This window comes from Myotis davidii, unplaced genomic scaffold, assembly GCF_000327345.1.
Source record: "Myotis davidii unplaced genomic scaffold, ASM32734v1 scaffold901, whole genome shotgun sequence".
Classification (NCBI taxonomy): Eukaryota; Metazoa; Chordata; class Mammalia; order Chiroptera; family Vespertilionidae; genus Myotis; species Myotis davidii.
Genome location: NW_006291427.1, coordinates 418,827 through 445,188, shown reverse-complemented (window position 1 = coordinate 445,188; position 26,362 = coordinate 418,827). Strand labels below are relative to the sequence as shown.

General features: G+C 40.2%; 1 protein-coding gene across 3 annotated transcripts; it reads left to right on the top strand.

Annotated features, from left to right (window-relative positions):
* On the top strand, nt 1-25,467 carry ZCWPW1 (zinc finger, CW type with PWWP domain 1). Of its 3 annotated transcripts, none has more exons than XM_015564542.1 (17): nt 1-128; nt 4,229-4,283; nt 5,008-5,261; nt 5,707-5,785; nt 6,618-6,708; nt 7,005-7,150; nt 7,369-7,491; nt 14,508-14,624; nt 16,104-16,224; nt 17,080-17,155; nt 17,562-17,666; nt 18,789-18,872; nt 19,480-19,546; nt 20,702-20,802; nt 23,597-23,657; nt 24,100-24,234; nt 25,000-25,467. In XM_015564542.1, exons 2-17 carry the CDS (start codon nt 4,256-4,258, stop codon nt 25,305-25,307), a joined length of 1,896 nt encoding a protein of 631 aa, XP_015420028.1. In that variant the 5' UTR covers nt 1-128; nt 4,229-4,255; the 3' UTR covers nt 25,308-25,467. The 3 variants fall into 3 exon arrangements, with proteins under 3 accessions (XP_015420028.1, XP_015420027.1, XP_015420026.1); XM_015564541.1 differs by having other exon boundaries at nt 5,707-5,797; nt 7,372-7,491; XM_015564540.1 differs by having other exon boundaries at nt 5,707-5,797.
* Nucleotides 25,468-26,362: the final 895 nt, after the last annotated feature.

Genomic DNA, 26,362 nt, shown 5'->3' with positions numbered 1-26,362 from the left:
GCCGCTGGAGGGAACTGTGGAGCTTACGCGTGGCCTCGCGCCTTTTCTTGGTGGCGGGAAAAGTGGGTCGAGGTTGGAGGGGCTTGCAGAATTGTTGCAGTAGTTCTCTCTGTTCCTCGCTCCAGAAGGTAGCTATCTCTAATATGGTTGCAGATGAAGGTGTTAGGCGCAGCTAATCCTGGGATCTTCCGTCTGAGTTTCCTCGTCAGGGTGACAACTCTTACCCCTGCTCCTTAGAACCTCTAACCGCAAACTCACTCCCAGCTGACAAACAAAAGTAACCCCATTCTTTCTTACTGGCGGGCAATGACGGTCCGCGCGAGAATGAGGATTCTGGTGTCTCTGCGGGAGGGGCAGCGGAGGGGGTATTTTCTCATGATGGGGTTCTCGATGGGGGAAGAGAATCTAGAAAGACGCCGTTTTCCTCTTGGAGGGGCGTCAAGGACTTTTGACTGTGATACCTCCGATCTTAAGAGAGGCTTGGTGAAGGAAGAGCGAGGAAAAATGGGGATCACCAGAAAGTTCTTCCCTCAAATGTTAAAGGTGGGATTAAGGCCTTTTACTGTTCCAGACCTAGGCAGCCTGAGAGGAAAAAACGGTGCGGTGATCTGGAAGTTGATGGCGACGTGCTGCTCTAAGCGCAAACAACACAGAACAGGCCGGTGGCGGTCGGAGGGCCGCCGGGAGCGCCTGCGGCGGCCGATAGGGGGAGCCGGAGCGCAGCCCCGGAAGGGCGCCTTCTTGTGATAGTGGCCCTATCTCTGCGCCTGGTGCGCTCTCTGAACCGAGAAGCTGTAGTTCGCCATTTACAAGATTCTGTAGGAGCTTTAGGTGAACTGGTAGTAACGACAGGAATGTCTTGTCAGGTAGTCTAGTGTAGGCAGCAGGGGAGCCGGGATCTTCTTTTTCCTTCTGTCTTGTTAAATGTGAACCATCCTCTCTGAGGAGAAAAGAAAAGAAAGAAAGCAGCTGTTACTGATTGAGGCATGAAAATAAGCAGATTAGACATTAAAGCCAAAAGGGAATCCAACTCCAGCTTAAAGGAGATTTTAAATAGAGTCTTTAAATACAGGTTTTTGAAACTGGCAGAGTTTAGGTTTAAAATAGAGTATTTTTGATCAATCTAAAAATGCACACATTTTAGAGTATAATTCTAAAGGGTTGACTTTTATTTTCTTAAGACCAAGGATTCCAGAAACAATATAGAGGGAATAATAATTGGATAGTTAGGAGGGAGAAATTTGTGAACACATTTTAAATGGGAGGAGGAGGGAAGAGAATGAATGCTGTTTGAAAAGTATTTACACGACTGAATTAAGTTATTTAGCTACACCAGTTCTCAAACATGTTATCCTTTTTTGTACTCTTGAAAATTCTGAAGGACTTCAAAGATTGGTTTATATCCATGGCAGAAATTAAACAGAAAAATTTAAACATTTATTAATGTTAAAATAACAACTCATTACATGTTCACATTTTTATGAAAAATATATTTTCCCAAACAAAAGGAAAGTTAGTGTGAACATGTTGTTGTTTTACATTTTTGCAATATTGTTCATGTTTGGCTTAATAGAAGACAGCTGGATTTTAATCTGTTTCTGAATTCAATCTGTTATGATACAGGCACACCTTGTTTTATTGTACGTCCCTTTATTGTGCTTCACAGGTGTTGCATGTTTTGTTTTTTTACAAATTAAAGGCAAGACCCTCCATTAGCAAAAGATTACAGCTTGCTTTATTGTGATACTCACTTTATTGTGGTGATTTGGCACCAAATCTGCAATATATCCAACGTATGCTTGTATCTTGTTTCGGTTGAAGTATATGAGAAAATCCAGGCTAACACAGATAGGTAGTTGGAAAAGGGAGAGGACCCCCAGGAGTCTTTGGATCACACTTTGAGAACTGCTGAGCAAGGTGATTTTTTTCTTAAAACCAATGTGATGATTTTCAGTGTTTAAGTGAAAGTCATTTATTAGCTGGTCAGATGAAAGTTGGTGGTACTTTTTTGTATATTTATTAACTGTTTAGAAATATTTCTCTCTCTGAACTAGATTTCAGTATTTGTTATTGTGGGAGAAAATAATTAGTCTGGAGCAGAGGAGCGGAGACTTGAGTTGTCAGTTACTTCTTGGCTTTCCTTTCTCTATTGATCAGGTTAGAGATTTTCTTTAAAGGTAATGTATTCATCACAAACCCACTCTTGATTACGGGGAAGTGTTACACATCATTGCTTACTAGTATAGATTTACTACAGTTTGTTAACTCAGTAATGATCCACAATTTTATCCAGTTGGTTGGGGCGCCAGTAACACACTTTTGCCTACAGAGGTCAGTAGAGGCTTAAATAATTATTTGAACCTAACTTGGAAAATTTGTGCATTTTTAGATCAAAAATACTCTATATTTTATTTAAAGAATTTAGAATTTAAAAAAATAACTTTTGAAGTGATAATATGTGTATGCTATAACATGTTAGAGATGCATGGGGGGGGGTACAGTAAAAAGCTCCGTTCCATACAGTTCTACTCTCCAGAGGCACATTATAAAGAGAGACATTTTTAAATTTTATTTTGTTTTTTTTTCTTTTAAAAGATAGACATTTAAAAAAAGAAATGTCATCTCAAATCTACTAATTTTCATTTAGTATAGCTCTTCTTGAAATTTATATTACCTTCATAGGGACTTGTAATGATTATTTTTGGGATTCTGGAATCTGAGAGAAGGTGTTTGTCATTTGTGGTCAAATTAGTATTCCTTTTGCAACCAATTTGATTCAGTTTCTAGCTTCTACTTAGGATTATCATAAAGAAGGAGACCAATTTGCTGTAGTGTTTCTCCCCCAATTTCCCATTTGCCTTTTTTTTTTTTAAAATATATTTTATTGATTCTTTTACAGAGAGGAAGGGAGAGAGATAGAGAGTTAGAAACATCGATGAGAAGAGAGACATCGATCAGCTGCCTCCTGCACATCTCCCACTGGGATGTGCCCGCAGCCCAGGCACATGCCCTCGACCGGAATCGAACCTGGGACCCTTCAGTCTACAGGCCGACGCTCTAAACACTGAGCCAAACCGGTTTCGGCCCATTTGCCTTTTTCCTTAGAGCAAATACATTTGGGGGTTGGTAGTGGTGAGTTATGATGCAAAAAGTGAGAAAATGTGCTCCTTAATATGAAAGGAAAAGTAGTTATTGCAGAATAACACATCAGAATTATCCACATTCAGAAATTAAGAAATAGAACAGAAAAATACCAAAAGATAACTTAAAAATACTTTACACCCAATCATGCTGTAGCCACTCTAAGTCAAGTCCCAACACCTTTTGAATTCATCTTAGGAACCAGGGAGAGGAACTTTACACCCCAGACAACTGAGTGTTTACTATAATTTGGCTGTTTGAAGGTCTTAAAATTTTCATATCCTTTAAAGGGAACTGTATATAAACATAAAGATCCATTTTATGCTGCTTTGTGGTTTTTTTATAAGTGGGAGATGGCAGAGTTGGAAGATTGAATTGCAAATCTAGGGCCTTCAAAGTACTCAAAACCAGCAGTCAGAAATAAGATCACTGAGAAGAATAGATGTTGTATTAGTAGAATTTGAAAGCAAAGGCCTGGGTTCAACTTGGCTCTCCCAATTATTAACACTGAAATTTGGGGCAAACCACTTAACCTCCCTGCATATTTTTCATCTGTAAAAAGGGGAAATGATATTTTATGACCTCTAATAACACTACCTGAGTTACAGTGTTTATTATAACTGTTACAAAAATAAGAGTGAATTATATTCTTTAAACCTAAGAAAACTGGGTAGAGGGTTATAAATTTAGGCTGATAAAAAAGCAGTTCTCTTCTAACAAGTGGATAGAAGTAATATCAATAGTGGAAAGAATAAATTGGAAAAATGTACAAATTATTGGAACATCACCCACAAATTGAGTCTCAGCATTCTGTTGTGCCACAGATGGCTTATAGATGTATGAATATGTTAAACTCTTCAGCACTTAAAACACTAAGAATTATTGCTAATCTTTAAAACAATAACTCTAATTATCCCCTGGCATGTAATTGGCATTGCTCAGAAGGCAGAAGTATAGTCAAGAAGGCAGAACATGTAGTTCAGGGGTTCCAGGAAAAGAAATCCTGAACCCAAGAAGACAGAAAGAGAAGAAAGTTTAAACTCATGTTCAATCAGAGCTTTAGCAGTTAATTTCTTTTTTCTAACAGAGCACAAAAGTGTAGCTTCTGAGCTGAATGATGACAACATTGCAGAGTAAAGAAGGTGAGTCAAGAGTGAGGGAGGTTCATTTTATACATATCTTTCATTTTTCCCTTCTCAGATTCCTACCAAAGAGAAGCTCAGTTTACATATTTTTTATTTCTACTTTGTTAAAATTACATTTCTAGACACTTTGAGTAAAATATATATCTTAGAAATAGTCCTGCTCAAGGAATATATGAACTCATAAATATCTATAACATAAATTTGAGGGGTGAATGTCACCAGGCAGGTACAGAGTATTATGGAAGCTCAGAAGAAAGAGATATTACTTACACCTGGGAGGATCACTACAATTTTCATTGTATCATCTGTAGATTTTAACTATATTTTTTTCATTTTCTCTTAATTTCCCATAAAATTCTGTCCAAAGTTAAAATAGACAAATTTTTAAATTTTTGTATTTAAATAATTCAGTTTCCCAAATGCTTATATTTATCATATTTATCACCTTTCAATTACTCAGTGGTTCCTAAGCCTGGAAGTACATCAGAATCATCTAGATAGTCTTGTAAAATTTCAGATTCTTGGGCCTCACTTCAAAATATTTCATCAGAAACTCAGGGCAGGGGAAATGAGGGTGGGTGAGTAGAGACCTAGAAATATGAATTTATTAAAATATTTCTCCAGATAATTCTGATATGGTCAGTCAGTTGGCAGTGTTTGGCAGTCTCTGTGTTAGACTCTACGTTTCATAAATTACATTTGATGATCAAATTTCTTTCAGAATATGGGAAAGGATCAAAAAAACCCTTTATCCCACCTGCACAAAAATTGCATAGCTTGATGCCCTATAACCCTAACTCACACAAAGAGGAGACTCTGGGGGTCAGTTCCCTGGAGGCAGAGGCCGGACCAAACCCCCTAAAGGCCAAGTTGGAGAAGAAGGAGGAGGAAGCAACCACAGTGAATGGTTCATGCAGTGACCAGGAGAAAAAAGTAAAGGTTCAAGACAACAAGCAAGCAGAGAAGAAAGAAAAGGTATCAGTCATACTGACGGGCTCTAGTGGGACAGTTTCTTCTAGTCATTCATCCTGGACAAATAGAATCTTTCCATGTTGGGGAAATTCATCTTGTAGTTTCAGTTTTTTATTCCTTTTTTGGGACTTCCATTTTTTTTTCTTAAGAAGATAAAAAATGTTTTGATGACAGTATTTAGCAGGAAATAATGGTAGGTATGTAGGGCCTGACGTGGTTTGGATATGAAAGTAGAGGTGGACAGAAATTTAATCAACTTTTTGCATTTTTTGACTCCTTTATTCCCAGGAGGTCTGGGATAGAGTTTATGGAGTCCGTATATACGATTGACTTCATGCTCTCAGCCTTGTGAGTTTACTGCCTCATCTAACGGAGGCTTTTCTGACTGGCCAGAGAGGAGAACTGGGAAAAGACGAGCAGTTTTCCTTCTCTACCCTTGTCTATGCAGGAAAAATCAAATCTTACCAATGAAGAGTTTGAGGAGATTTTCCAGATTGTGATACAGAAGTCCCTCGAAGAGTGCTTGGGTATGGCTTATGGTGAGAGAAAAAGAGTTTCAGGCAGAGAAACTGTTACCTGAGATGTTGAGTAAATTGACAGTTTTCTTTCTTGCCTCCATCCTCTTAAGTAAGAAAATATTAGATGGGACTTTGACATACTTTAAAATGCTTCATCTTCTATCAAGGACTATAGCTAAACCACCTTAGATAGGGGGTGCAGGCTTTTAGAAAAGTAGATTACATTGACTTCAGAATGTAAATACAGTTTCATCTAAATTTTTTAAAATGTAAGCTAAATTCTTTTCTATATGTTCAGAAGTTACTTAGAAAAGATAAATTATTTTTCCCAGGTTTGAAGAATTTAGTTTCCATCTACCCTTCTATATTTTCTGTTTCCCATACTGTTTCAACATTCTCAAGGATTTTATTTTTAGAACAAAGGACTCTATAGCATAAGCCCCAAGACCCTATCAATAAGGTCATGGGGCTAAGGAAAATGGTCTGATATTTTCAGCTATTCTTAGATATAATTCTATTCCTAGAGGAAAGTTTAAGGAAAAATTATATAAGACACAGTAAATAAAACAAAATTAACATTACCTGGCTATCCTGGAATGAGGCAGGTCAATCTGGAAAGGCTTTTAGAAGGACATAAATTTGTATTTTTTCCTGAAATTTTAAAGACTTAAAATTTTATGATATGACAAAAGTCCAAAAGTAGACTCTTCCAGGCAACAGGTGGAAGACATTTAATGAAAGATTATAATTTAAAAATAATGGAGTGGTTATTTCGTAACATTACTTCTTTGCTTATAGTGTTTTGTTTTGGAAGAGATAGAATCTAGCCTTGATTTTGCAGAGACTTCCTGTGCCCAGCCTATAAGACATACCCAGTTAGACAAGGAACCAGGAATTGCTTCTTCTACTACTGATAATGATAATGCTGATAGGTAAGTTTATTCCTGTTAGGTGAGTTGATTACAGGGTGGACTTAATATTTATAAAAGGTTATCTATCTACCTACCTACCAACCTACCTATCTGGTCATTTTTTTTTTCTGGTCATTTTTTATATCTCTGTAAATTTGTCTCAGCTCAGGAAAGCTACCTGTTTGAATTGGGAAAAATAGGCAGGTAGATAGGTAAAATGACATCAGGAGGCCTTAGAGAGCCTAGGATTCTTCTATCCTCTTAAATTTTATTTTTGGATTGTTTTACCTTTTCATTTAAAAATATCTTATTTTCAGAGAGTGGGTAACAGTACCTCATATTCTAGAGATTTCAGCCTCTCAGGAAGATGGAATAATCCCATCTAAGCCAGGCCAGCCAGATCTTGCATCATCTGAGAAGAAATTCAGTAAACTCTCCTTAAGGAGAAGAAAGAAAAAAGCTCGTAAGTATAGTCAGATATACTTTGACATCTGGCTCAAATACTTAATCCATAAAATTAGGGAATGGGACAGTGGGCAGACTGAGAATTTCCAACCTAATGCTTGAAACTATCATGCTATGATTTTTCTTCTTTCATCCTTCTTTCTGCTTTCTGCTTTCTACTATCTACAAAGAATCTCTCCCACATAACCCCACCCTACAATTATTTTATCTTCCCAGAAGATGAGAAAATGAAGAAAGCCCAGCGAGGACATGAGCATAAACAGGAAGACCAACTGAAGAAAATGGTTCAGGATCATGTTCAGATCAGGGACCAACAAAAAGGAGAGGAAAGTGGTTTTGGTAAGTTCGGCCATGGTTTGGAAAACTACTTGGGCTTGAAAACTGGAGATGAAGGAGAGAGGCAAGGGTTAGAATGTTAGAGGGAATTCTGCAAAGATTATAATTAATTTCTCATTGCTACTTGTTAGAGGATATGCCGCTGAAGAAGAGAGAGAAAGATTTAATTCATTGAATTATTTGTTCATATAATCTATAGTTTTGGGGTACCTATTATATACCAGGCATTTTAGGAGGGCTGGATAAGTGCAGAAGAAATGAGTATAAGCCTGTCACAAGGGAGATAGGCTTCTAAGGAAGGTAGATAAGAAAGCTATAAGTTGGGAGTAGAATTGGAAAACTTTCTAAGACAAGATACTGCTTGAGCCAGAACTTGAAGTATAATTTAGTCAGATGAACCAAGGTAGAAATGGGGGGTGGATCAGTGTGATAATTTTCAGAGTTATGGAGGAGGACTAATGTTGGTAGCTTTTGGTTGTGCTTTGGGGTAGGAGGTTACAGGGGTAGGGGAGATAAGGCTAGGGAGCCGTGGGCAAACTACGGCCCGTGGGCCAGATCCGGCCTGTTTGAAATGAATAAAACTAAAAAAAAAAAAGACCGTCCCCTTTTATGTAATGATGTTTACTTTGAATTTATATTGGTTCACACAAATACTCCATCCATGCTTTTGTTCCGGCCCTCCGGTCCAGTTTAAGAACCCATTGTGGCCCTCGAGTCAAAAAGTTTGCCCACCCCTGGTCTAGAGACATGCAAGGCCCAGGTCATAAAGGGCCTTGCATGTGAAGTTAAGGGGGTTTGGGTTTTATTTTATAGATAAAGAGGAACCATTGACATTAAGTAGGGGGAAATTGATAAGATTTCTATTTAGAAAGCTCACTTTGGCAATAGCATGGAAGATGAATTCCTGTGAACAAGACTAGACTCAGAAATAGTGATCCAAGCAAGGAAGATAGACAATATAGACAATAGCAGTGATGAAGAAGAGACAAATTTGAGATCTTTAGGAGACAGGATCACCTTGATATGGTTACCAGTTGGATATGAGAGCTGAGGAAGAGTGAGGCATGAGTGAATGAGTGGCCAAAAGGATTATGATCTAAAATGGAGAGTATAGAAGAAAAAGTTTAAGGTGGTGAATTCATCTGTGAGCAAGATATGGGGTCTTTGATGAGATTTAGAGATCAAGAAAGAGGTCTGGGTTGGAGATAGAAATTTTGGAGTCATCTACATCAGTAGGAATAGATGAAATTTTTCTAAGAAGAAGATAGGGAGTGACAAGAGAAAAACACTGAGTAAAAAACCCTGGGGGACATAATGTTTAGGGTTGAATAGAAGAAGAGCTGCCCAGGGAAAAAACTAAGAAGAACTAAGAGAAAATTAGAAAGGTAGAAGGAAAATTAGGAGAATGTGGTATCACAGATGCCAGGGGAGGAGTGAATTTCATAAAAGGGAGTATTTAGCCTTGTCAAATGCTACTATAGAGACATCAAAGGGGATAAAGATTTGAAAATGCTTAACCGATATCACAATTAGTAAGTCATTACGGTCTTGATTAGAGCAATTATATAGGTTGGTAAGGGTGAATGGCAGGTTATAGTTGGTTGAAGAATAAATACTTTTTTAATTAGTTTAGATGAGAAAACTAGGAGGGAGAAAATGGTAAATAAAAGGAGGAGTGGGTATAGAGTTAAGGGAAAGTTATTTTGAGCTTTCTTTAAAAAGAAATAGTCTTGACCTGTGTGTTATATTTATGTGCTCAGGGAAAATTGTTTATAGAGAGGGAGAGATTGAAGGGAATGAGAAGAAAACCAGAAGAATTATTCTTAGAAAGGACAGCTTAGCCTTTGAGATTGGATGGATGGAAGATAAGGATGAATATAGATGTATTTCTTATTTTAACAATAGTTATTAATGCCTTATATTATTTGCCAGGCATTGTGCTAGGTGCTGGAAATATGTTGGTGAACAAAATAGATAATCCCTGACTTTATGGAATTTGCAGTTTTAGTGTATTGGACAGATAATAAATATTTTATATGAAGTAATCTTGAGATATTTTAGGATAAGAAATAAAATAGATCATATAATATATTAGTATTTTTAAAACTTTGAATATAAATACTTATAAATATAAGTAAATATAAATACTTATAAATATAAGTAAAATGAACAATATGGAGGAAAACAGTCTTGTGCCCCCCCCCCAAAAAAAAGACAGAACCCAAAGTGTAAGGAACAATGGAATAAACAGTGAGCTAGTGTTTAACATGTATATGTGTGTCTATATAATTTTAATTATAGAAGCATAATATGGTTTGTACATACTTGAAAGAAAATTCTAGCAAGACTATGCAGTCACCAAACAAGGTAGTCCAGGGCAATAAACCACTCATGTTATTATGGCATGGTAATATAAGAACTGGAGGTATTAGCCTAATTTGGATACTTGGATGGTCTGGATGGTACTGATCTTCTCCTGAACCTCTCAGTATTAGGGAAAGGATTGCACTTTATTTTATTTTATTTTATTTTATTTTTTGTCAGAGATTTCTTTTTATATAGCTTGCCAAAAAGGGCATGCTTTAAGGTACAGGATGGCCAAGATTCTTCTTCAGACTCATAGTTACAACCAGAATCAAACTTATACAAATGCAGCCAGACAAGAAAACCAGTCATTATATGGAACGATTTGGGGGTGTTCCTTCTCCTTGCTCTGGTTGCTACTGCAATTCCACCATTGCTCGCCTGCATTTTAATTCAAGGTTTTCAAGCCAGGTGGAAGGCGGATTTTCCTTGGAGAGAATTTACACATTAGCGTTAATGATGAATGTGAACACAGTTTTTATATATAAACGGAAAATTGGAAGAGGTAGCACTTTCCAGAGAGAAGGATGTGGGGATAGGAGTGGGCGTTCACACACCACAGTTCTGGCTGCTCCCATCAGGATTGCACTTTAGACTGAAAGATGAAAGTTCACCCCTTAGCAGCCGTGGGCAAACTACGGCCCGTGGGACGGATTCGGCCGTTTGAAATGAATAAAACTAAAAAAAAAAAAAAAAAAAAAGACCGTACCCTTTTATGTAATGATGTTTACTTTGCATTTATATTAGTTCACACAAACACTCCATCCATGCTTTTGTTCCGGCCCTCTGGTCCAGTTTAAGAACCCATTGTGGCCCTCGAGTCAAAAGTTTGCCCACCCCTGCCTTAGGAGTGCTTGTGAGTCAGGTTGTGATTGTAGTGAATGTGTAAGCCTCTTACTATAAAAGAACTACGCTTCCTGTTTCTTATAGTTGCCAAGGAGAGGTGAGTCCTCCTAGAGTAGGAAGTTAAAAGGGAAGTATCTGATAAATACAACCAATTTATGTTAAGTACTGTGAATGAAAAAAATGGAGTGTCATTAAAGGAAATAATGGAGACCCAATTAAAATGGGTCAGTCAGCCCTAGCTGGTTTGGCTCAATGTATGGAGCGTCGTCCTGCGGACTGAAGGGTCCCGGGTTCGATTCCGGTCGGGGCACATGCCTGGGTTGTGGGCTTGATCCCCAGTAGGGGGCATGCAGGAGGCAACCAATCAATGATTCTCTCTCATCATTGATGTTTCTGTCTCTCTCTCTCTCCCTCTTCCTTCCTCTCTGACATCAATAAAAATATATTTAAAAAAATAAAAAAAGAAATAAAATGGGTCAGTCAGGGAATTTATTTGTAAGGAAATAACATTTAAGCTGAAACCTGAAGGAATAGTAGAAGTAAGAGAAAGAGTTTTAGGTAGGGTGAAGTTTGGCATATTCCAGGTACTAAAAGAAAGCTGGTGTGTTTGGAGTTCAGAGAGCAAGGGGAAGCAAGGCAGGAAAGTAGCTCTGGATAAATATAAAGAAGTAGGTAGTAACTAATTCAAAGACCATGTTACAAAGTGAGAATTTTTTTCCGAAGTGCAGTGGGAAGCCACTGGTGGATTTTAACCAGGAGAACAACATCACTGAGTTAATGTTTTAGAAGAATCCAATTAGAGAATGAAGTATGAGGGGACAAGAGTGGACAAGAAGTTAGTACTAGATTAGATTTTTGGTGGCTTGGATTAGGATGATGAAATTGGAGACAGAGAAATGGATGATTTCAAGATATGTGTTAGAGGTAACTGTCAGAACTTGGTAATGAATTGGATATGGAGGGGGGGATGAAAGAGGAGAGAGTATGTTAAAGATGATTGGTTTCTGGCTTGAACATGTACATGAAAGGAGGTGGGGAAAGGTGGAGGAAGAACAGATTTGTGGGATAAGATTAAGCATTTGGGTTTTAGGTCCATTAGATTTGAGATCATTGTGAGACATCCAAATAGAGTTACAAAAGAGCAAGATGGCCATAGATATCTGGAGCTCAGAACAGAGACTGTTAGTATATACATCTCTGTGTTATCAGGTATGAAAGTGTATTTCAAAGCTATGGGAATGGGAAAGTTTGCCTCAGGAAAAAGTGTAACATGGGAGCAAACACCCATGATTGGCCTTTGGAACGCCAACATTTAAAGCTTTAATGGAGAAAAATGAGAACCCAATAAAGGAGGAAGCTGCCAGAAAGATGGAGAGAGGGAACAGGAGAATAAGTGATCACAGAATCCAAGGAAACTAGTATTTCAAGAGTGAGAGGTCAACTGAAATGCTCTTAATGTGTGTTTGACATCAGTCTTCATTATCATAGAGCCATGTTGAGAGCCTCAAGCTCCATTTTCAGACACATCATCTTCTCCTCTTTCTACACTGTTTGAAAGGGAACTTTAAGAACTGTTTATTGTTGTCTTTGAAGATTTCATACCAAGCCATAAATATCTAGTTCTATATCATTAGGATGATTTCCCCCCTCACTCATTTCCTCATGAATATTCATTATTTTCACAACCAACCACTTATTTTATTAATCTATGTTTACTTCTATAGTCCCCAACCCCTTCTCACATTCTTTTTTTCTAGTCTTGCTAGGGCATCTCTATAAACATCCAAAAATATCATTAGCAACTATCTTTTCAGACTAATACATCATTCCCAACCAGTACCTTGTTCTTCAAAATTAATTAATCAAGAATGTGGTCCATAATATGCTTTTCTGAGGATGGTTTCAATAGGATGGAGGGAATTCCTTATGTTCAAGTATTTAAAGTAAGATTTGACAATGGGAGAGTGAACTTATTAGGGAAACATATTGTGAATATATAGTGTACCCATGTGCCTAGTTATGTAATTTTTTTCTAGTAACACTCAATTTAATGAATATAGGCACTGAAAAAGTAGAGTGGGTTCATTAAGAGTTGTGTTTTACCAGCTGGGTAGGAGGAAGGACAGAGGGAAATGAAGATGTCTGCAAGAGGATCTAAGGAATCAAACCTGAGTAAGTACAGAGTAAAGAAAAGAGGTTGCTTCTGGATTGAGGGGAGGGTAAGAGAAATAGGTAAAGTGAAAGTTGATATAGGGGTCCTCTGAGCAGGTGAATTTTTATCAGAGAGGGATATTTGGATAAGTGGTTCAAGGGAGTATGCAGTCCCTGCAGATGACCGGTGGGGCATACAAGGGTAGGAGTGGGTTACTCAAGTGAAGCGGGTTATTGAGATAGCATGGAAGAAAAGGTCAGAGAACTCAGAGAATGGGATTCTTTGTGCGTTACCCCTATGGAAATAGTGATCATTTGGAATGAGGCCGGGAGGAGAGAGGAGAAGGCTGAACCAGATGTCAGTATCTTTTCAAGGGAGATGAGAGGGTGGTATAGTTCTATCACCTGGACCTCAAGGGAGGAAGGTTTTTTATAAGAAGGAGATGGTAATGGTCTGGAAATGGCAATAGGGAATAAGGATGATACTGAATCCATTTTCTGGCCTGAGAGACATGAGATGCACGAGAAGGAACCAATTCTATTTAGAGAGCTGCGGGTGGGGTGGGGTTGGGTAGAGGCAATGTCAGTGCATCGCCAGGTTTCAAAAATGAGATAGAGGTTCAGAGAAGAGTTTAAAGATATGTGGACTTTTGTTGCTTTTGTCTGGAATTCTAAAAATAACAGTGGAAGGGTTTAGGAAGGAAAGAGGAGAGGCTGTGTCGGGTACAGGAACAACTCAGAAAGATTATGGAAAGGTGGGGATATGGAAAGGTGGGGATGATGGTTTGGCAGGTGAGTGATAAAAGGAATGCTTTGCCCAGCCATGGTGGCTTAGTGGTTGAGTGTGGACCTATGAACCAAGAGGTTATGGTTTGATTTCTGGTCAGGACACATGCCTGGGTTGCGGGCTCGATCCCCAGTGATAGGTGTATAGGAGGCAGCCAGTCAATGACTCTCTCATCATTGATGTTTCTATCTCTCTCTCCCTCTCTCTTCTTTGAAATCAATAACAAATATATATATTTAAAAGGAATGTTTTGTCTTTCAGCAGGGCCTGAAGTAAATAGTTGATTGAGAAATGATGGACTTAGACCCATGTTTTTGGAAGGGGGTGAACTTGGGGCTGTTGGTCCCAAAGGTTGCAACTTGATGATTTGGTGACAGATAAATCTGCTGAGATTCAGATAGGAACTCTGAATGTTGACACAAAAGATGCTGGGTAGCCCTTCAAAAGAATTTTTCAGCATTGACATGCTAGCAGAGAACAAGGAACTAGCCAGAAGGATGGAAACCAACCTTTTTAAAGAAGGTTATATTTAACTATAACCTTCTATATTTAACTATAACCTGACTATATTTAACTGTCAATATAGGAAACACTTCTTTCTGCCCTGGGTGGAGGAGAAATGATGGCATGGTATGGTAAAAGACTGAAATGTGAGACCTGGGTTGTAAATTTAGCTCTGCCACAAATTTAGACTAATCTTCAGCAAGTCAATTATCTTCTCTGAGCCTTTCTTTTCCCATTTATAAGTAAGGATTGGACTAGGTGATCTCTAAGGCTATGTGATTCTGGTGAGGAGTATATTGATTTTAAATGAGTTGAAGAAGGAAGAGCACATTTTTGAGTCTCATTTCAATTTTTCCCCCTGTCACAGGTCAGTGTCTAGTCTGGGTCCAGTGTTCCTCCCCAAACTGTGGGAAATGGAGGCGGCTTCATGGGAATGCTGACCCCTCAGTCCTTCCAGATAATTGGTCCTGTGACCAGAATACAGGTAGAATGGAGTGGAAATGTTTATGGTGTGTTTTTTTTTTTTTTGGTTCCACCCTTTCTTTCCCTGCATATATCCTTTAAATTAATTATGTTGTAGGTGTAGTTTTAACTTCAGGGGTCCTTATAGTGTCTAGAGTAGCTGTGGGCAAACTACGGCCCGCGGGCCGGATCCGGCCCGTTTGAAATGAATAAAACTATTGAAAAAAAAAGACCGTCCCCTTTTATGTAATGATGTTTACTTTGAATTTATATTGGTTCACACAAACACTCCATCCATGCTTTTGTTCCAGCCCTCTGGTCCAGTTTAAAAACCCATTGTGGCCCTCGAGTCAAAAAGTTTGCCCACCCCTGCTCTAGAGAAAGAAAACGATCTTCTTGTCATATCAAGATGAATCTGGCATAACGGGCTAGAAGAGGACAACCTATGTTGTCGGGAGGGGCATGGAATCTGAACATATTTTCTGAGCCCAGCCAATGTGGTTCAGTGGTTGAGCATTGACCTATAAACCAGGAAGTCATGGTTGGATTCCTGGTCAGGGCACATGCCTGGGTTGCAGGCTCGATCTCCTGTGAGGGGTGGGGGAGGGCATGTGTGAGGCAGCTGATCAATGATTCTCTCTCATCGTTGATGTTTCTATCTTTCTCTTCCTCTCCCTTCCTCTCTGAAATAAATAAAAACATATAGAAAAGCACACATATGTTCTGAGAGAATTCCATCTTTTTCAGCATTGGTTTGACCCTGTCAATCCTGATTAGAATATTGGTATTGGGTTGGATAGGAAGGGGTATGGAATATACAGGGAAAAGCAGGTAAGAAAGATCCAATGGCATAGAATTCTAGAATGTTTGAAACTACTTGAAAGACATTATGATGCTTTAATTCAGCCCAATTACTTTACAGATGAGAAAATAATGTCTCAGAGAAATTATAGTCATAATGTTACATAGAAGGGTCAAACAATGTGGGATATAGAAGCCTGGAATCTCTTTCTCTAGAGCAGCGGCTCTCAACCTGTGGGTCGCAACCCTTTGGGGGTCGAACGACCCTTTCACAGGGGTCACCTAAGACCATCAGAAAACACATATATAATTACATATTGTTTTTGTGACTAATCACTATGCTTTAATTATGTTCAATGAAAATACATCCTGCATATCAACATTTACATTACGATTCATAACAGTAGCAAAATTACAGTTATGAAGTAGCAATGAAAGTAATTTTATGGTTGGTAGTCGCCACAACATGAGGAACTGTATGAAAGGGTCACGGCATTAGGAAGGTTGAGAACCACTGCTCTAGAGTATAAGGAGGCAGCACTCCTACTTCTAGGTTGCATTTCCCCCAAGGGTCTTTGTTCTTCTTCCTCCATGCCCATCTCTCAGGTGCCCTTTCGGTCATACCTGCTGCCTATCCCTGTTTCCTGTCCTATCTCCTGTCCTCATCCAGGCTATTTTCCTTTTTTTTTTTTTTTGGCAGACTTGGAGTACAATCACTGTGATATCCCTGAGGAGACCTGGATAGGGCATGAGGGTGATGTGGCCTATGCCTCCTACATCCCAGGATCCATCATCTGGGCCAAGCAATATGGTTACCCCTGGTAGGGCACCATGGCATACTTGGAACAGCCTTCATGAACTTGAGAGTGGTAGATTCAAATAGAGAAGGAAGGAAATGGGAAACATTTACAGTGGAAATGGTACCTGCCTTAGCCATGGCTGGGTGCCTCAGTTGGAGCATTGTCTGGTACACTGAAAGGTTGTGGGTTTGATTCCTGGTCAGGGGACATACCTCGATTGTGGGTTCAATCCCCATGGCGGGGTACATACAGGAGGCAACCGATTGATGTTTCTCTCTCTTTCTCCCTCAAATAATTTAAAAATCCACAACATATCCTCAGGTAAGGATTAAAAAAGAGAAGAAAAGACATGGTATTTGCCTTAGAAAGAGCATGGGGTGGGGGAGAATATAAAATACTAAGCTTGGAGGCTTTGAAAGAGCATGTTCGTTAGAATTTCATAGTGGATGTTGTATTTCCCTGAAAAAAAGAGTCTGACAATTCTATCCTGAATGGGTTGAAAGAGGAGAGTGGCTCTACAGCATTTTTTAAACATTGAGATATTAGGGATAAAGTAAGAGAACAAGGGAGGGTAGGATGGGTAATTTCTTCATTGGAGCTGTCCCTAGTCAGAAGACTTTGTTCTCAGACTTGCTGGAAGGCCTAAGGATAAGATACTTTTACAAGGAAGATCCTAAGCTTCTTTGTACATTGATGACAGTTACTTCAGTCTTCAGTCATTTGGTAGTGACCACTGGGAGGGATTGACCGGGGTGGTGGTGTCTGACTTGGGTTACAAAACATATTGCTCCTTTCTTTACATGTGTATTAATGAGTTTGTGTTCTATTCATCTAAACCCATCTCTTCCGTCTCCTACATCCATCTATCTTCTTCAGGTGGCCAGGCATGGTAGAATTGGACCCTGACCTGGGGGAATATTTTCTTTTTGCTTCTCACCTTGATTCCCTGCCGGTGAGTTTTCCTGATTCAGGTAGGTGGTCAAGCCAAAGTAATGACCAAATTCATCCTAACAGATGCACAGAGTTAGAACATAGGCATAGCCAGCAGACATGAGCAGAAACAGACACTTAGCTGGAGTGACAAACAGAAATAAATTCTCACACATAGAAACAAACTTGTGTCTAATTAAATATTTATTAGGACATGAATGTTTTGATAAATTTGCATTGGTTAGGATTACTGAGGTCAGGATGGAAGAACAATGAAATAAGTGGGTCAGGTGGATCAGTATAAAGGAGCAGAAGAGGCCCAGCATCTCCTTCCTTGTGACTCCACAGTTCTTCCCCTCCTTTTCTGGCTGGAGGGCCAAAGCAAGGAGAAAGACAAGAGGCCATAACATAACCATCTTTTATTTCAGTCTAAGTACCATGTGACATTTTTTGGAGAAACAGTCTCTCGTGCTTGGATCCCAGTCAACATGCTAAAGAACTTTCAGGAGCTGTCTCTGGAGCTAGCTGGAGTGGTGAGCAACCCTTGGGGGTCAGTTGTGATGCAGCAAATTTGAAAACGAAATTTTCCCTTTATTAACCTGATATTCTGCCAGGGGAAGCTGTATCAGGAGAAAGTCTCATGTCTGTCCAAGTGTGCAAGGGTGAGGTTATTCATGAGGGACTCTTCTATCTACCAGGATTGTAACAAGATAGTCATTTTTCTTAATCTTTTTCTCTGCCTTCAGATGGGAGGCCTTCCTGAAGATTAGGTTTTTACAGTTTAGCCAAAGCAGGTGTGGCAGAAATGAGGGCATAGATTAACTCAGGGTTTCTCAGTCTGGAGACGATTGACATTTTGAGCCAGATAATTGTTTCTTGTGGAGGGCTGTCCTGTGCATTATAGGATGTTTAGCAGCATCCCTGGACAACTAGCCAGTAGGAATCCCCCACACCTGGTTGTGACAACCAAAGAGTTGTTTCTAGAATTGCCAAATGTCCTCTGGGGGGGCAAAACCTCGCCTGGCTGAGAATCACTGCATTAGCTATAAATGAGCAGAGGTCTAGCAGCTTAGGGGCCTTAGAAAATTAGGTAGTGAGTATTAAATCAAACAGCTGGATCTAAAGAAACTTATGAAAAGCTTAAAAGTGTAATCATCTGAAGTCCTTTAATCTTGCCTTTTCAAATTTCCATGGGAATTACTTTGGAAAGGACATCAAAATGTTGGTTGAAAACATTGCTCGGAATTGGTGAGGGTTTTTTGTTGGGGGCTAAGCGAGAATTGCGTCTCTGAGCTCAAAAGATTAATAAGAGTATCATGTCAATACCAGGAGCTGGAAATAAATGTAGTTAAAGATAATATCTGGGCCCGGCCAGCATGGCTGAGTGGTTGAGCATCGACCTATGAACCAGGAGGTATGGTTCGATTCCTAGTCAGGGCACATGCCTGGGTTGCAGGCTCGATCCCCAGTATGGGGTGTGCAGGGATCAGCCAGTCAATGATTTTCTCCATCATTGATTTCTATCTCTCCCTCTCCCTTCCTCTCTGAAATAAATAAAAAATATTTTAAATATTTTTAAAAAAGATATCTGGTGAGCAGTATGTTGGGGTCACGTCTCTAATATTTATCATGACTCTACTCTTCTTCCATTTCAGAAAAAGTGCAGGTACAAGGACTGCAGCCAGAAACTGGGGGCAGCCATGATAATGGCTCAGGAGGCAGAACAGATTGGTATTCAGGTGGGAAAGTGTTCAGATAACATACCAGTTCCTCTTTGGGACTTGAGACCCAAAGCAAACCATGTGTTCGCTGCTGCAGAAAATTGGTTTGTACTTCTCTGTTATACAGTCTTAGTCTTAGAACTACATAGTCTTTTCTTCCCAGGCCAAATTCCCTCAATTCCTTAATTGATCCATTCTTTTCCTTACCCTTGGATAAATGGGATCTTCTCTCAGTCCAGACAGAGACAGTTTGTGGTAGGGGGCTAAGGTATAATGTCAAGTTTCAGATATATCTACCTTAACATCTCTTTTATGCAGAGTCAGTGTTTACCCTCAATTTCTGCCTTTGGGGGTGGGTGGAGAATGACAAACAGTGAATTTATCTTTCCCAGTTACTTATTGAATTATAAACTGGAAAAGAGATGATAATATGATTATATATTACTTTACTACAATATGTTATAATAGTTAATCTCCACAAAAATCTAGGTAAATCTAATGTGAAATTTCAAGTGAAAATGGTATGGAATATAAATTCAAATCCTATAACTAAAATCTTGAAGACAGGGCAACAATAGTCCCTGGGAGAGTAGTAGATGATGCTTTTGTTTCTTGGTTCCCTCAGGAGCGGGTTAAATTGTTTGGTTTCTGGAGCAGATACAATGGATCTGACAATAATGGGGAAGGAAAAGGTAGGATATGTAGGAGGCAAAGACTAAAGAGGGAGAGGAGGGATTCCTTCATGAGGACAGCAACTGAAGCTTTTCTTTATTTCTGACTAGAGGACTGGTGCACAAAATTCATGCACAGGGGCGGGGGTGCAGCGGGGAATGGGGGTCCCTCAGCCTGACCTGCACTCTCTCCAATCTGGGACCCCTCGGGGGATGTCCGACTGCCTCTCGCATTCCGGGACTGCTGGCTCCTAACCTCTTGTCTGTGTGCCTGCCTGATCACCCCTATCCCCTCTGCCTGCCTGCCTGATCTCCCCTAACCACCTCTGCCTGCCTGCCTGATCATCCCTAACTGCTCCCCTGCTGGCCTGATTGCCCCTAACCGCCTCTGCCTCGCCCCGCATCAAGGACCCAGGATTCCCTCCTCCAGCCAGTTGCAAGCACCCAGGACCTAGGCTTCCCTCCCTCTGGCTGGCTGCAGGCACCCAGGACCCAGGCTGGCCACAGCTGCAGAGGACCATGGGTGGGCAGCTTTGCCTGGGCTGCAGCCACAGGCGCCCAGGACCGCGGGGCAGGCGGCTTGTCCTTCTCCCAGTCCACAGGCACTGGCGCCTGAGACCGCAGGGCAGGCAGCAGGGCAGGCAGCTTGTCCCTCTCCCAAACCACAGCCTGGCTGGTCTCCATTCCTCTCTTGTGAACTCATTTGTGCCTGGCTGGTCTCAATTCCTCTCTTGTGAGCTCATTTGTGCCTGACTGGTCCCCATTCCTCTCTCCCCAGTGTTGAATGTCTGAGCCATTAAGGCATTAGGGCGTGACAACCATTTGCATATTAGCTCTTTATTATATAGGATGTTATCAGCCTAGCTCTAGATTTTTATAATAACAGGTTTTCCATGAATACCATTGGGCCAGTGTTGGGGATGAATAGATGAATGGATGAGTGGAGAGAGGAATGGAGGAAAAAAGGGGGCAGGGAAGAAGGGTGTGCATTAAAAGTGATGAGACTTTGAAAAGGGTTGAACTGTGATAATCTCCTGTAGGATCATGATTTATGGAGAAAATACTACTTGGACATGAAGGGTAGAGTTAGAAGACTGATTCTCTGGGATCAGCTCCATTAACGCATCACCTTTTATTGACTAAATGATTTAGCTTTCCTTCCTATTCCTGTTCTAGACTTAATGTTCACTGGGGCTAAGAGCCCAGATTCCTTCTTGGAGAAAGAAGAGGAAGAGTCAGACTTGGAGAAGGAGGAGGAAAAGGAGGGAGAAAAAAAAGTAAGATTGATCTTTGGGGCTCCTTTTAGGAGAGTCCTATAGGGCATCTGTTGGCATGGGTTATATTTACTAAGGAAGTATCCTGTCTCTGCCTCAGGAAACCCTAACAATCCTGTCTCTTAGGGTCTCCAAGGAATTTCCTTGATTATTCTCTCAATTATATCACATCCCTAGGAACTTATTTCTTTTTTAAAGATTTTATTTATTGATTGACTTTAGAGAGGGAGGAAGGGGGAGAGAGAGAAGCATCAATTTGTTGTTCTACTTATTTATGCATTCAGTGGTTGATTCTTGTATGTGCCCTGATTGGAGATCAAATCCCCAACCTGGCATATCAGGACAATGCTCAAACTAACTGAGCTACCCAATCAGGGTTAGAACTTCTTTCTTTTTTAAAAAAAATGTATATGTATGTATGTATTCCTCACCAAGAATATTTTTTCCATTGATTTTTAGAGAGAGTGGAAGGGAGAAAGGAAAGGGAGAAGAGGGGGGCAGAGGGAGGGAGGAGAGAGAGAGAGAGATAAACGTGGATGTGAGAGAGACACATTAATTGGTTGCCTCCCGCACATGCCCTGACCAGGACGGGGATCGAACCCACAACCCAGGTACATACCCTTAACTGGGAATCGAACCTGTGATCCTTCGGTGCACAGACCAAAGCTCTGATCACTGATTGCACCTGCCAGGGCTCTTTTCTTTTTTAAATTTATTGATTTTAGAGAGAAAGAAAGAGGAGGGGTGGGAGAGAGAGAGAGAGAAAGAGAGAGAGAGAGAGAGAGAGAAAGAGAGAGAGAGATACTTGTTGTAACACTTATTTATGCATTCATTGGTTGCTTCTTGTATGTGCCCTGACTGGAGATTGAACCTGCAACTTTGGTATATTGGGAGGACATGCTAACCAACTGAGTTGCCCAGTCAAGACAACTTTCTTTCTTTCTTTTTTTAGGGCAACTTATTTATTGATTATCATCTCAATTCCTACCATAGTTCTTTGATTTTGACTGGAGCAATTTCAGAGAACACCAGTTTGCCTCTCTTTATTCTCTCTTCCCACTATGTGGACACTTAGGATATTCATTCACTTGTTTCCTTAGTCTCTTTTCAGGCACATGAAATATAGATTTTTTTGTTCATATTTGAAGAGACTTTTTAGAGTGGTACTAGGTTCACAGCAAAATTGTGAGGAAGGTACAGAGAATTCCCATTTACCCCTTCCTTAAACATACATAGCCTCCCCCATTATCAATATCCCCCACCAGAGTGGTGTATTTGTTATAATCAATAAACCTACATTGACATACCCATAACCATTCAAAGCCCATAGTTTATATTACTGTTCACTCTTAGTTTGCACATTCTATGGGTTTGGACAAATGTGTAATGACATGTATCAATCACTATAATATTATACAGAGTATTTTCATTGCTCTAAAAATCCTGTGTGTTCTACCTGTTTATCTCTTCTCCCTCCCCAAGTATGCCTCAACCTTTAACATCCTCAAAGGTTTTCATTGTCTCTGTAGTTTGCCTTCTCCAGAATGTCATCTAGTTGGAATCACAGTATGTAGCCTTTTCAGACTGGCTTCTTTCACTTAGAATTATGCATTTAAGGTTCTTCCATGTCTTTTCATGGCTTGATGGCTCTTTTTTTCCTGAATAATGTTCCATTTTCTGTACGTTCCACAGTTTATTTACCCATTCACGTACTGAAGGATATCGTGGTTGCTTCCAAGTTTGAGCAATTATGAATAAAGTTGCTTATAAACATTGTATACAGGTTTTTGTGGGAACTTAAGTTTTCAACTTCTTTGGATAAATACCAAGGAGCTTGATTGCTGGATCATATGGTAAGAGTCTGTTTAGTTTTGTAAGAAACTACCAAACTGCCTTCCAAAGTGGCTATATCATTTTACATTCCCATCCCACCAGCAGTGAATGAGGGTTCCTGTTGGCTCACATCCTTGCCAACATTTGATGTTGTTAGTGTTTTGGATTTTGGACATTCTAATAGGTGCATAGTACTATCTCATTGTTGTTTTAATTTGCATTTCCCTTATGACTTATGGTGTTTAACATCTTTTCATGTGCTTACTCATTATCTGTGTATTTGGGGTAAGGTTTCCATTAAGGTGTTTGGTCCATTTGTAAATGGGGTGTTTTTTTTTTTTATATATTTTATTGATTTTTTACAGAGAGGAAGGGAGAGAGAGAGCTAGAAATATCGATGAGAGAGAAACATCGATCAGCTGCCTCCTGCACATCTCCTACTGGGGATGTGCCCGCAACCCAGGTACATGCCCTTGACCGGAATCAAACCTGGGACCTTTCAGTCCACACGCCGATGCTCTATCCACTGAGCCAAACCGGTTTCGGCGGGGTGTTTTCTTTTAAAAATTTTTTTATTGATTTCTAGAGACAGAGGAAGGGAGTGTGAGAGAGACACATCAAGGTGGAAGTGAAACATCAATTGGCTGCTCCGTGCATGCTCCCTACTGGGGATCAAGCCCACAACTTGGGCATGTGCCCTGACCAGGAATCCAACTGGCAACCTTTTGGTGCACAGGAGGATGCCCAACCACTGACCCACACCGGCCAGGATGGGTTATTTGTTTTCCTGATGAGTTTTATGAGTTCTTTATATTTAGATAACAGTCCTTTGTTAGATATGCCTTTTGCAAATATATTTTCTCAGTCTGTGGCTGTTCTCATCCTTTCTGTAGCATTCCACTTTATTAAAAACACAATTATGTGACTTCATTTATCTTTTCTTATTTTTCTCTCCCATACTTAGGACCCAACTTTGCCTAGTCCCAAGCCAGCCAAAATTCAGACAAAACTCCCCAAGGCAAGAGGTAAGCAAGCCAGCTGGAATGGGACATGTGTTACAGTTAAGGCAGGGAGAAAGCAGAGAGTGTAATGGGCCTGCAGGTAGCTGGAACTTACTGTCTCAGATCCAGAATCTGAGAAAACATGGCAGGACTCATGCTAGTGTCATTGGACAATCTATAGCATCCTCATTTCTGAATATTGAATTATAAAATCTTAGGAATGAATGTTTTAAATTCTTAACAAGAAGGATAACTTTCTAGAGAAGAACCATGAGGAGAAGATGATGGGGGTGGGGGAGAGGGGAGAAATATTGGGGAGGGGAAAGGAATTGAAGGAATTTACTAGATTAAGATTAGCAGAAGATACAGGGCAGAGACTTAAATGTGGGGTGTCAATGGACCCTTGACAAGTTGTTATTTAGGGAGAAATAAATGTTCTTCATGGTGTGGGTGTGGGGTGATGCAGGCATAGCAGATGGACGAGATGGGACTCAGCAAGGGAAGTCAGTGAAGAGATCTCTTGGAAATGAACCTGCAGCTGCTCCTGTACCCATAATGGGAAGGAAAAAAGTGCATGGGAATTCAGATCCTGACCAGCCAGGTAAGGCTCTAGACTTTGGAAAAAGTTTGGGGAAATAGGGTTCATGTCTATATCTCCTCTCCCTGGATAATTTTAAAACAATTCTATACTTTTTCATTACTTTAAAAAAACAAAAACTGGCCAAAATGGCATCTCTCCGATTGTAGAATGCAGTACACACTATCTATAATAATAAAAGCATAATATGCTAATTAGACTCTATATCCTTCCAGACGACCTTCTGGAGAAGCTGGGGCTGTGAGGGAAGCCCGGGTTCTGGGTGCCGGAGGGAAGCCGGGGTCCTGGGTGCCAGAGGGAAGCCAGTGCTGGTAGCTGGGGGAAGGAAGGCCTACTCTTGCACAGATTTCATGCATCGAGCCTCTAGTAGGAACATAATGGTTGTAGATTTGATTTGATCCAGAGACCCCAGAATAGTAAGGAGGAGGGAACTAACATTTATTGAGTATTGTCTTGCAATGCCTAGATAGATATGTCTATGTTGTTCCCTTTCGTTTTTTCAATATCTCTATGGCTGGATATTTACCATCTCAATTATAAGGAGACTGAGGCTCAAAGAGTTTAAAATTTGCTTGCTCATGTCTCTGTCATACAGTTAATCCATGGCTTGAATCCAGGTCTTTCTGACTCCAAAGCCTATTTCTTCCTATTGAGAAAGGTAATCTTTTCCAGAGTTTTTTTTTTAGATATAAATTTTGGAGTTTGATTTGTAAAAGGTAAGGACAGATGATTTAATAAGATTCTCAGTTCTTTCACTTTTTCATTTAGGCCCTGAGAAAAAGTTTAAAGCTCCCCAAAGCAAGGCTTTGGTAACCAGCTTGTCTGGAGAAAAAGAGGTTCTAATGGTGTCAGAGGGCCTGAACCTACCAGCTCATCACAGGGCCTGTCCTGCCACAGGGAAAGGAGAGCCTGGACCTCAAGAGCTACAGGAGGCTGGAAGCTTCCCTCCTGACGATGAAGCCTCCAGTGACCTGGACCTTGAGCAACTCATGGAAGATGTTGGAGAAAAGCCAGCGCAGAGGATGGAGCTGCAGCATAGAGATGACACGGAGGAGTTCACCTTCTTTGAGGAGTAGTTCTGTGCTCTCGTGTTCTCTCCCCTCTTCCCTGAGAGTAGGAGGGAGAGCCTCTCAAAGGGCCCCAGAGAATTATTGGGATTGACCATTGACTACAAGATTAATTCGCTAAAGTCAGGTTGTATGGTTTATGTGTTAATAAAATAGGTTACTGGCTTAATTGGTTTGGTTTGTCTCTAACTACCTTTTGGCTTCTCTCCCTCCTCCTCCATGTCACTAACATCATTGGTTCTGGTGGGAGGCCTGCATAGCATAGGAATCTGGGAAGGCAATGATACCTGAGTTCTGGGAGAAGGACATAGAAAAGGACAGGTCTAGGTTCAAATCCTGGCTCACCATTTACAACTGTGTGGCCTGAGGAAAAGCACTGTAGCCATTCTGGTTCTTTGTTTCACGTCTCAAATGAGTACATCCAATACCATATAGGGTTGTTAATGTTTAAATGAAGTAATGCATAACACAATACATGCCAGTTATTATTATAAAGGAAGTAGAGTGGTTAGACTCGGGGTCAGACCTTGGGTTCCAGGCTGCCTACCAGTGTTTGGTAACTTATTGTTTCCAGGCCTGAGGCAGTGAGCTATCTATTATAGTTCATTTTTGGTGAGGAGAGAAGTTGAAGGTGACATCAATTTTTTTCTTAGATGCATGCAGGCAAATGCTACAGGTACCGTATTTGCCGGCCTATAAGACGACTGGGCGTATAAGACGACCCCCTAACATTTCCACTCAAAATACAGAGTTTGTTATATACTCGCCGTATAAGACTACCCCCTCTTCCGCACACCTTCCACACACCAAATAAAAGGTAAAACAATATCAGATTTAATTTTAACATTTTAATTTATATTCAAATGCTTATGACATGCAGGAAAACTGTCACAAGGCTGTATGTAATCAAACATATACATAAAACAGTGCAAATTTATTACCGATAAACATACCGGTAATTCACTAAAGAAAACACACTCTATAGACTGGTACCGTAGATGCTTCTCAGGAACACAGGCAAGCAGCCCACAACCTAGAGGGACTGTCAATGATAGAAGAAAGAT

Coding starts and splice junctions, on each gene's coding strand:
- ZCWPW1 (XM_015564540.1), top strand. CDS start 4,256: ATGATGACAACATTGCAGAGTAAAGAAG. Junction 4,284..5,007: donor AACATTGCAGAGTAAAGAAG/GTGAGTCAAGAG, acceptor AATTTCTTTCAG/AATATGGGAAAGGATCAAAA. Junction 16,225..17,079: donor AAGCAATATGGTTACCCCTG/GTAGGGCACCAT, acceptor TATCTTCTTCAG/GTGGCCAGGCATGGTAGAAT.